General features: G+C 35.2%; 1 protein-coding gene across 11 annotated transcripts in view; it reads left to right on the plus strand.

Moving 5' to 3' along the window:
• Positions 1 to 11,613, plus strand: part of PTPRC (protein tyrosine phosphatase receptor type C) — a 137,409-nt gene extending 125,796 nt beyond the window's left edge. For all 11 annotated transcript variants that reach the window (XM_049857680.1, XM_049857679.1, XM_049857683.1 and 8 more), the window contains 7 exons: positions 1,925 to 2,015; positions 3,648 to 3,781; positions 4,720 to 4,854; positions 6,478 to 6,600; positions 6,818 to 6,993; positions 8,472 to 8,607; positions 10,015 to 11,613. In XM_049857680.1, coding sequence (XP_049713637.1) covers positions 1,925 to 2,015; positions 3,648 to 3,781; positions 4,720 to 4,854; positions 6,478 to 6,600; positions 6,818 to 6,993; positions 8,472 to 8,607; positions 10,015 to 10,290 — 1,071 coding nt within the window. In that variant the 3' untranslated portion in view covers positions 10,291 to 11,613. The remainder of the gene's footprint in view (positions 1 to 1,924; positions 2,016 to 3,647; positions 3,782 to 4,719; positions 4,855 to 6,477; positions 6,601 to 6,817; positions 6,994 to 8,471; positions 8,608 to 10,014) is intronic.
• The last annotated feature ends 443 nt before the right edge of the window (positions 11,614 to 12,056 follow it).

The following is a 12,056-nucleotide window of genomic DNA, read 5'->3' on the forward strand; positions in this document are numbered from 1 at the left end:
GGATGACTTGTTCTCTACAGTAGCATTAAACTCTTTGGGGTAGATGCTGTATATGGCTTTGAGTGGATTCTGACTCATAGCAACCCTATAGGACACAGTAGAACTATCCCATAGGGTTTCCGAGGAGAGGCTGGTGGATTTAAACTGATGACCTTTTGGTTAGCAGCCGAGCTCTTAACCACTGTGCCACCAGGGCTCTGTACATGCAGATATCAGGTTAAACCCATCCAGGATTTTGAAAAGTGACTGACTGAGAGTGTAGTCCAAAGGAGCTGAGGGTGTTTGCAAATGAATAATTATAGTGGTAGACAATAACATATGAATTGGTAATGGGAAGGACATGAAGCACATTGAGAAAGTAGTATGAGCAACCTGTGGGAATTTTGAAGATTGCTAGACTGAAGGTACTAGAGTATATGACTTGGAAAGCAAGGGGATACTTGTCAATGACAGTGATGGTTGCAATCATGACTTTAAAGGTGATGCAGATTTTTAGAACAAAACCTGCAGAGGTAAAATGATAACAGTGGAGGGTAGAATGGCTGAGTAGTGAAGGGAAAGGTTATAGGTGGTGATGAAGCTAAGGAATTAAGAGACTGGGGTGTTGAATAGATCATTCTTCCCAATGTTGAAGTAACCAACTGAAGAAGAGCACACAGTCAGCTAAGTCTAAAACTAAATGAGGTCGAGTGATACAGAGATTGGTGCCTGACACCTCCCAGTGGTAAGTCCCCAGAGTCACCTCAAAAGAAAGGCTTGGCAATCTACTTCTGAAAGATCACAGTCATTGAAATCGCTATGAAGCACGCACAGTTCTGCTCTGACATGTATGGCGTCACCAGGAGTTGGAATCAACTTAACAGCAACTGTTTCCCCTCCGTCCCTTTTTACACACACACACACACACGCGTGTGCGTGCGCACACGCATATGTTGTTACTGAATTGTATATATTGTATGTGATGAGCTCTTTCTGTTTATTCGTCCACTCGACAAATATTTATTTAGGGACAAGTGAGAAGGGAGGATTGCTGGCAGGGCGATCTCCCAGAAGAAAGTGAGACGTAAACTGATATCTAAAGGGTAAGCAGAAATTAGCAGAATGACAAAAGGAGAAAGAGTAGTCCAGGCAGAAAAACAATGACAACAACAACAACAACAAAAATCCTGGTGAGACATTCAAGAGTTAATGGACAGCGTGGCCCTTTCCAAGAATTGAGGGAATTGGTTTGGCTCGAGCTCGATATATAAAGAGGGGCCTAGAAGATGATAAAACCTGAGAGGTGGTTAGGGGTGTGTCCCCAAGGGCCTTTTATGCTATATTAAGGGGGTTGGCAGCTTCTTAACAGTGATGGGAAGTTGCTGAAGTAGACTGGGCTAAGCAGGAAGAGAGAAAAGTAAAAGAATTTGAGAGCTTCAACAGTAGAAATGGTAGATCTTGCTGACTGCATAGGTACTGGGAGTGAGAAGAAAACCTGTCTGGAAGGCATAAACCAGGTATCAACTATTGGAAGCCTAGCGTATCCCCTGTCTTCTGTGAGTGCCATGCCTGGAGAGTTTATATCTGATGATTTAAAATAATTTTCAATTGCTTTTTTGAAATATGGATAACATCATCAATAATTTTAAAATTATGTGACAAAAAATTACTTTGATATTCAGCAGCTCTTAAATAGGAAGTATATTGTTATTATATAATTGTATGTTTTTAGTCTAAAGTCATCATGTCAAAAGTACTAAAAGCCTGAGCGACTAAAAAGAAAAACTCAGAGGCAAACTTTAAAATGGTGGCCTATGAGAAGTATATGCAAATTTCATAAAACTTGACACAATATTTTATTAGGAGGGATGTTCTGTCACAATAAAATAGTCAATATTTAAATTGTTTATTACGGACTTTCCCATTCTTTTCGTTTTTCCTTTAGAGGCTTCCTTCATATAGGAGCTGGAGAACACAGCACACTGGAAATCATGCAGAAAATAAAAGCAAAAACAGGAATTCTAATGTCATTCCATGTATGTATTTTATTTTACTTGATTTTTACATCAGGTAAAGTTAAGCTCTCTTTTTCATTTGTTTAATATGAGGAAAATTATCTTTGAAGCAAGTTTTTAATCTTCGGTTGATAGCAAGGAAGAGGTTAACAGGCTATTTAAATTTTACCTGCAACATATGTTTTCAACCCAGTAACAAGGGAATTTAGAGTCACGGATAGACTATATTTGGTGTTTTTTTGGTTGGTTTGTTTTGTTTTTAGTTCTACCAATTATTTCAGACATGATTTGTCAGAAGATGTAATCTCTGCAGCTGGGAGAAAAAAGGCCACGTTCCCTTTCCATTTCTCTCTCCTCTTTCGTGTATTTCAGCTGTTTACTCCAGGATAATTTCCAAATACAAAACATGACATACTTTTGTTCTCTTTATGTTTTCTTCTTTCCTTTATATCTGGAAGTTTGAAAGTGGGTGTATTCTACAAACTCTCAGTTAATCATTGAAATTTTTTTATTCTTTTCTTTTTTTAATTTTCTTTTTGGTGAAAATATGCACAGCAAAATCCTCTCCATTCCACAGTTTCTAAACTTATCTATCAGTGACATTGGTTACGTTCTTCACGTTGTGTCAGCATTCTTGCTCTTTCTGTTCTAGTTTCACTTCCATTTACTTAATTTCCCGCCCGAAAGCCTTCTCATCTACGCTTTAAAATAACTGTTGATGCTTTGGGCTTATATAGATACTTTTTTAAAAGTAATCATTGAAATTTAACACATCAAAAGTTGCAGTTTTGAAGACTTGATTCTATTGTCGAAGCATATTGCTAGGACCACATTTGGTACAACTATAATTTATTTAGTGGCATACAGTAGAATTAGCATAAAGAAATATAACCCAAACTAATAAATTATATGATTGAATCAAATGAGATCAGCGTATGGCTGATCTCCTTAATTTCTGCAGAATTCCTTATGAATATGTTTTAAAATAAGAAGTTGATGATGGTGTAGTTATATCATCTGGCCAACAAAACCCAAACCCGTTGCCATCGAGTCGATTCTGATTCATAGTGATCCTATAGCCAGGTTATTATAATTAAAAAATTAAGAAACTGTAGTAAATTATGGACTAAATAATTTTCTGGACTAAACAGTAATTTATCTGAGATGTTTATATAATGAAAGTTATCAATTTAATGTTAATAGGATATACCTGATGAATGAAAACCTAAGCTAGTATTTTTTTTTTAGCTTTTATCAACCAGAATGGTGATATTTCATGGAAAGCTAATATGTTTGTATCAAAGAGGGGCCTGGCTCAGGCTTTTTTTTTTTTTTTTTTTAATGTATCAGAGATGGACTAATCATATGGAACATCATTGATATCTATTTGTTTTTTAACATAGAGTTATGTTTCGTGTTTTTCCTGCACCTTTTTAGGGACTTTTCTTCCTTAGATTTAAAACAATATTTTGTTAATCAGTGAGTACTGGATTTCATGTAAGGTGTCATTCTGCGTAGATCAATGAATCAATAGATCAACATAATGTAATCCATCACTTCTGAATTACTTTCTTCCCCCTAATTTTCATGTGACAATCAAGCAGAGCTTTGATTTTTTTCCAGTAAGACTTACTACTAATTTATTTCACATAGATGACTTTAACAGAGTGCCACTTAAACACGATCTGGAAATGAGCAAAGAGAGTGAACATGATTCAGATGACTCATCTGATGATGACAGTGACTCAGAGGAAACCAGCAAATACATTAATGCATCTTTTATAATGGTGGGTACTTACATTTCCAAAGTCTAGGATCTAACCCTTTAAAAAAATAGATGTATGTTATTATGGCTGCTCATTAAGGGATTCGTAACAGAATAATGTGCTTAGTCCTGACTATATGTTGATTGACTCTTGAAAGTTTTGCTAAATTTTTTTATGTTATGTTTTAACTTATTGAAAGACTGAAATATATTAGAACCTAATGAATTGATATAAAATAATACAATGCTACTAGTTATATTTTATGATACATATGACTTTAACCATATTAATTTAAAAAACAAAATTTGAGAAAATGCAAATATTTGAAAATGTTTGTACTTAGGCATCTAAATCTAAACTTGGATATTTGATGTTGTTTAGTTCAAAGCTTTTCATTCAGATTATCGGACTTATTAAGTGGCTCTGTCACATACTTTTTTATAAACTGGGACTTCAAACAATCAATAAACACTGCATGTACAGTACGTTGGATTTAATTTATCTAGAACACACAGTAATAGAATATTAGTTTAATTATTCATTGTTTAATTGTTCATTACGAAAGCTATCATAAGAATGTAAAGACAGAAATTAAACCGGAGACATGATGAAGATAATTTGAAATGCTTAAGCAATTCTTTTTTACAATTACACTAAATCTTTTTAAAGAAAACAATATATATGTATATTTTTTTTAGAAGGGAAATTTTTTAATTTTTCAAGGTAATATGTTCCAATCTTGATTGTAGCTTATTAGCTAGGGATTACCATTAACTGAAGAAGTGTTTTGTATGTAAATACCACATTGTTTCTTGGACCTAAGAATCTTAACATTTTTATGTACCAGCACTGGTATCAAATTAAGTGACTGTATTTCTAAATGGCTGTTTTAAGAATTCACTGCTGTCATTTCAGTTAGCAATAATAACAGAGAGTCTCATTATTATTATTATTTTAAGAGTTACTGGAAACCTGAAGTGATGATTGCTGCTCAGGGACCACTGAAAGAGACCATTGTTGACTTCTGGCAGATGATATTCCAAAGAAAAGTCAAAGTTATTGTTATGCTGACAGAGCTGAAGAATGGAGACCAGGTTGGTACTTTTGAGAATTTTTTCAAGAAAGCCTTTCTATCATACTATCATAAATATCATTCTCCTTTGTTGGATTACTTTCTTGATCTGTATGCCCATGTCTTTTCTCTCTCTCTGTCACACAACTCCATGTGTACATTCTTCCTGCGTCCATCTAAGTGTCAGCCTCCATCTTCTCTTGAATGGATTCTGGCAATCGCTCATGGTTTCCCCTCTCCAGTCCTTCACTCAGCTCACAGGTTATCTACACCGTTGCACTTCCATCCCTTACTAAAAAGGTACATTTCCCCTTTGTTTTATTCAAGATAAAAACCAAACTCCTTAGTCTGGTATTTAAGACCTTTACTAATCAGGCCCTCACATATCTTAGCACATTTCACCCATTTTTCTGGTTTACACACTCTCCACTATGGACAGATAGGCTTACTGACTGAGTCTTAACATGCCATTTGCATTCTCATCAGTACTCACTGAGGTATTTTGTGTCTTTCCATGTACTTAAATAGTTTTTCTCTTCCCATTTTGATCCTATTCTTCTTGCAAATCAAAGCTCCTGAACAGTTTTATCTAAAACAATCCTTTCTTCTTTATATTACCATTAAATTCTATAGTTGGAGGCGACCCAAAGATCTTATTTGATCCCCTACTTAGTGCCTGTGACATATATTTGGTTTCTTCCTTAATACCTTGAATTATTATTAAAATTTCCTTTACCTTAGATTTCACTTAGTTTCAGTGTCTAACGTAGTATCTAACATATGTCCAAGCTTATTCAGCAGATACCTTCATAAACATGCAATAAGATTCATGGTTTATTTTGCTTCTTTGTAACTGTCTCTCTTTTCCCTGGCTCTCTACCCATGTACACAACCAAAAACAAAACCTATTGCTGTCAAGTTCAGGTATTCTTCTTTTTTAAAAAAAGAAATACATACTCATTACCAGCACGGAATCCTAGCAATCTTTCTTTTCTTCTAAATTTGAGACCCAGGACACGGAGTGGAATTGGGAGCATGGATGCCTATCTGTGTCAACAAGTGTGGGTCCGTGGTTGGTGGAGAAGAGTTTGCAGAGAGTAGGGTTGCCTCTGTGGTTCACCTAGTCTTCGGTCTGACCCTTGGCTCAGAGATTCTGTGAATTTAAATAGATCTGCTCATGGTGCTGGCCATCAAGATACAGAGGCAAAACTCCAGAAGACGGAATCCCCTTCCTGTAGGACCACTGGAGTTACAGTGGGACCTGAGTCAGTGGAGGGGACATGGTAGTCACCAGCTCAAATTATCGATTTCGAAAGGGGTGATGATAAGGGTCTGGAAGGGAGGGACAATTCTCAAAGACCTACAGTAGGCAAGACAGAGTGTTCTTGCAGTTTCCTGGCCAATTTGGTCATCCCAGGTTCCCTTACTTGCAAAAGGAAACATCATGTACTTGTTAAATGATTCCCCAAAATACTTAAAATTGATTTGGGGCTTCAATTTTAGAATACAATTGATAATTTTCATTTAAGAAGAGAGAGAGAGAAGAATGAAGAGAAAGAGAGAAGAAGGAAAAAGTCCTCCAAATAATTTAAATACCAAGCAGAACACATGTAGAAGTTGTTGAGCCATGTTCTTTCTTATCTAGGAAACCTGTGCTCAGTACTGGGGAGAAGGAAAGCAAACGCATGGAGATACAGAAATTGAGATGAAAGACACAAACACATCTTCAGCTTATACCCTCCGTGAATTTGAACTGAGACATGGCAAGGTATATAACCAGTTTCGGGAGTGTATATCTGTGATGTAATCGATCTGGTAGCAAAACTAATACGAATAACTCCATGAAAGCAAACAACTGTCTAGATAATATTTCAGAATTAATTTCTTAAATGACTTAAATGAAAGTAGTTTTGAAGAAAACGTATCTGATTATGTAATGTACTGAATTTCACTTGAGTTAATTCTCCCTTCACTTCTGATTTTAGCGGAAAGATACCAGAACCGTGTATCAGTATCAGTATCATAACTGGAAAGCAGAACTTCCTGCAGAACCCAAAGAATTAATCTCTATGATTCAGAGCCTCAAACAAAAACTTCCCAAGAGGAAATCCACTGAAGGGAATAAGAATCACAGGAATGTGCCTCTCCTCATTCACTGCAGGTGGGTGGGGTTTGATAACGTATGCTCTAAAACTCATCCTAAAGTTGCTGTTCTGGGTCACACTTCCTCTTAAATTCTCTTTATGAATTTGACCACAGTGAAAGTCTCTTATGGAGTAATCATGCTTTCATTTATGCTTCCATTGGCATAAATGTTTTAGAAGCGTAATAGACATTGTATTACCGTGCAATAAATTTAGATTGTGAATTCCTTAATACTCAATATCATATCATCTTTGATTCTGCAGTACCTGAAATTGAGCCTGGAATGTAATGTGTTCTGAATGAATGAATGAAAGGATATATGGACTAATAGGTGCATGAATATTATACTTAATACATCCTTATTAATTCATCCACTCTATTAGATGTTACAGAGTCCAGAGGTGTTTTGCCTTCAATAAATATATCTTAAATTACATATTAACTGAAATCTCAATGGTTAGCAACTTTGATTTTTAACCTATCTTTTAATTTTCTAAACTGACCCAAAAGGCAAAGATTTGAATAATGTAAGTAATAATACTTGATTGATTAGTTTCTGTTATTCAGACTCTTAAACATCAACTGTAATATGCATACATACCACCTTCAATAAGAGATTAAAAGAAGGATGCATAATATAAAACATTTACAGGAAAAATATTAAAGTAAAATGAGAAAGGTAAATCTAGTAAAATGCTTTTAGAATTTTTGAGAAAGCCTCATTATTATTACTTTTGGGATTACATATATTAGAATCAAGTTCTTAGAGAAATACACCTTTTAGCATTTGTTTGAGGTCTCAAAGGTGAAATTTATGTAGGAAAAAAGTTGAAGAAGAGGAATTTAGGTTTTAAAACTACATGCATTTCTTAAGATACAGTGAATAAAATATCCAGTTCCTAACATATTCCTTAAATTGAATCTTTATTGTAACGTTTTGTACCTCTCATAGTTTGATAAATCACTTGGTTGACCTATTTCTAATTGCATCAGGTGGCACTTTCTTACTGAAGCAGAAGTGGAAGCATAAGCGGAAAGTGGCAGGGAGGTAGAAGAGTGAAGGAGAAACACATTTAGTCTAGAAATTTACGTAATATAAAGTCTAATATTTCTGGCTCCATCAGTTTCTAACCATGTCATTTTCTGCACTAAGTCTCAGTTTCTTCATTTATTAAATTGGAATTAAGATATTTGACCTAACAATTTCATTGTAAATAAAAATGCATTAAAATCCATACAGTACTAAAGAGAAGAAAGTATATTTTTAAAGCCAAAGACAAAGAATTTTTCAACTATAGGATTATTGTATTTCTAAATAGAAAAAGTTTGTCCAAAAGTGGATTTAGTAATTTGACTTTTAAAGATATTGGAATAAAATCAGTATTATAAATGTGTTTTGGAAAATATTCTCTATTTTAATTTTTAATCAAATACCACTTCCTCATCCAAAAGAAGAATTACGTTCCTTTTTTCCCCCTTTTCTTCCATTTGTAGGGATGGATCTCAGCAAACAGGAGTATTTTGTGCCTTATTAAATCTCTTGGAAAGTGCAGAAACAGAAGAGGTGATAGATGTTTTTCAAGTAGTAAAATCTCTGCGTAAAGCCAGACCAGGAATGGTCTCCTCCTTTGTAAGTATACATCACCACTGGTTGTAACGTGTTTTGCATTTTTATTTTGGCAGTTTTCTTCAATATTCTTTTCTATTCTTCTTTCTTGCTTTGATTTTTTACATGGTAATTTGTATTGAATTGTTGTCAATATTAATAAGAGAACTAACTAGAGTTTGCTTGAAATTTCTTGTTGTAGTTTATGAAAAATATTTTATCCGTTTCCTAAAATGCTCATGAATTTCCTAACCTTTAATCCCACATCTCATATAGGGTCTCTATGAGTGGGAATCAACTCGATGGTAGTGGGTTTGTTTTGTTTTGGGGAATCCCTCGTCAAGTAATATTGTTGAATAAGAGATGACCCCAAAACATTGTATTTCAATATTGATCAGTGGTATGGCTCTGCTGGTCTAATCAGGCTCAGCCAGTTTGCACCAAGGTCACTCATATGCCTGCCATCAGCTAATGGTTCCCCTGGGGTCTGGCTTGTGTAAATTGATCTCAGTTGCCTGTTGGCTGGCAATTGGCTTGCATTTAGCTATAGCAACAGCCATGCCTGGGCCATGTTCCTCCCTTCCATCCAGGATGCTGAGCTTATTCACATAAAGGTGGCCAAAGTTCAAGAGGGAGAATGGAAGTGTGTAAGATCTACCTCTTGAGGCCCTGGCTTGGAAGTGGCACAAGATTTCCTCTGCATTCTAGAAGCCAAACAAGTCACAAGGCCAGCCCAGATTCAACGCCATACTTGTTAAAGGGTCTAAAAGTCCCATTGCAAAGAGTGTAGATACAGAAAGGATATAAGTGTGGCATTTTTGTAATTATTCTACCATGTATTCTCTATGAGTGGTAGAAACCATTAGAGGATAGTCTGGAAATTAATAATTATTCACAATATAAATGTAATCACTCACTAAAATATATGCAGTTTTTAATTATGTATCACATTGGGCTTGCACATATTGATTTAAGAGATGTATGGAGTGCCTGCTATGTGCTCTTGCCATCAAGAGGCTCTAGATACTCACTACGTAATGTAGAAAGTGAAGTAACAGAAAAGGGCACTTAAATCGTCAGGTGATTCCTGTTCAGATTCTTAAATGACGTGTGGGTGTTAGCCAAGAGGATAAGCACTACAGCAAAAGTGGCATCATGGGTAAAGGTATGGCATTAGAAACCACATGACAGATGAGACAAATTGACACTAGTCTGGTGTTGCTAGAAGGTAAATTTTGAATAGTACCCTATGGTCATTCCTTTAGAGCTGTACGGAGACTAAGCCATTCAGAATGTGCTTTATATCAGAATATATCGGAGTAGCTTTATGTCATCTAGTAGTTTCACAGGTCAGTGATGAGTCTTGCTCATTTTATCTGACATAAAATTAATTATGTAAACTCTCTTCATATGATTTCTTTCCTTTACTAGGAGCAATACCAATTCCTGTATGATATCATTGCCAGCACTTACCCTGCCCAGAATGGACAAATAAAGAAAGGCAACAAACAAGAAGATAAAGTTGAATTTGATAATGAAGTGGACAAACCAAAGCAGGATGTGAATTCTATTAGTCCCCTTGGTGCCGCGGATAAGACCCAGGAAGGAAACAAAGAGGCTGAAGGTCCTGAACCCACGAGTGGCACCGAGGAACCAGAAAATTCTGCCAATGGCCCTACGAATTCAGCTTTAACCCAAAGTGCATAGGAAAAGACGCAAATGAGGCAACTGAAAGCCTCCCTCCCTCTTAGCTGTTATTTCTATTTTTCTAGAAGTAGGGAGAGGAAACTAGGTATACGGTGGAGTAACATAGTGTGTTGGACCAATGTTTGTGGGGAACTTCTATTTTTAATACTGTGGAAAAATATTTAAGGTGGTTTTCTGAAATGTTTTGTACAGTCTTTTTCTTATTTTAATTTTTTTTCTATCCAGCAAAAACAGCTTTGCAGTCTTTGCATGTATGTATGAGTGTGAGACAGAGAAAAAGAGAGAACTTTCTAGTGCTCTCTAAATGCTCTTGAGAAGCTTTGCCATTTTGTTTTCATGAAGGATAAAACACACAGTTCTTAATGGAAGCGTTAACTTAGGTTGAGAGATTTACATTCTAAATCATAAATAGCATGTGGGCTCTGTGTGAGAACAACATGTATATTTCTAGAATGACCTCAAGATGTCCTCATTGTCCTACTCATATATATCTTATAGTTTACTGCTTCACTTCTAGAGATGGCATGTAGAAGTGGTGTGTGAGTGCATAGTTACTACCAGAAGGTTAACTAAATTAACATTGGGAAACCCTAGACTCCGTGTATAGGCATTTAGTACAGTATCTCCTCCAGCTCACGTCGTCATCCAATTTAAAATTTCATGTGAGCGTATCTTCTTGTCTTCACATTGTGTTTACAATTTTGCAACATATATACTTCTCTGTATAATATGTGAAATGTATTCCTTAATGTTTTTGGCCAAAAAATTATGTTTGTGAAATTCAGTAAACTTAAATAAACATCTTTAAAACCAACAAATATTTTATATATGTATATATTAAAATTCATAGGATTAAAATAAAAGCATGCAAATTTATTTGTGCTAAATATTTGCCTAGGAAGCATAAAATGGCTATTTTCACAGAATTCAACATGGATATGAGAAATACAGTATGGCATGTGATTATTTTCCATGTGAAAGTTTGTCCTAGATTTTCACTGAAGTGTGTTTACTTTGAATTTCTAAAATGCCTAGACTGCTTTTTATAAGGAATGGCTATTAATCAACCTATCACGATATAATCCAGGCATCGTCTTTTATTGTACATAAGTCATTTCATGTGCTGTATGTTTATATACATAATATGGAAGCGCGCATTAAAATACAGTTTCCATTCAATTTAAAACATTGGTAGAGAGCTCTTTTATAGTTACCCATTTTTTGAAAAGCCTCATAGTCTTAAAAATTGTTTAGGAGCTAGAAGAAACCTCCAGAATAGTGGTATTTTCCAAAGAAATAATAAAAACAACTGCTTTTGGTGGATTCTGTATGAGCTTATTACATTTGTCACATACTACCTTTAGGTTTGATTTTCTACAACTCCACTCCCTTGACTGATTTTAAATATCTTGAGCTATACATCATCATTTCTTTCCATTCAACTCATTGACTTTGGGTTCACGCTCTTAATTCTTTTATTATTATGTTCACGCAATTAGCAATTAATCCTTATATTGTATAGAACCTTACCCTTATTAACTCATGAAGAGAAGTGACTATTAGAATGAAGCAACAGTTCTTAATTTATATGAAGGCTACTTATTAGCAAGAAAAGGGAATTGGGAACCATCAATTATGAGTGCCAGAAAGAAAGAAAGCTTGCTTTTACTTCTCTCATCAGTCACTTGAATGCTTGTGCCTCAGTTTCTCCTATTGAAACTTGGTCGGTGGTATTCATTAGAGAGCGTAGTTAAAATTTATAGTTC

Source organism: Elephas maximus, chromosome 18 (assembly GCF_024166365.1).
Source record: "Elephas maximus indicus isolate mEleMax1 chromosome 18, mEleMax1 primary haplotype, whole genome shotgun sequence".
Taxonomy (NCBI): Eukaryota; Metazoa; Chordata; class Mammalia; order Proboscidea; family Elephantidae; genus Elephas; species Elephas maximus.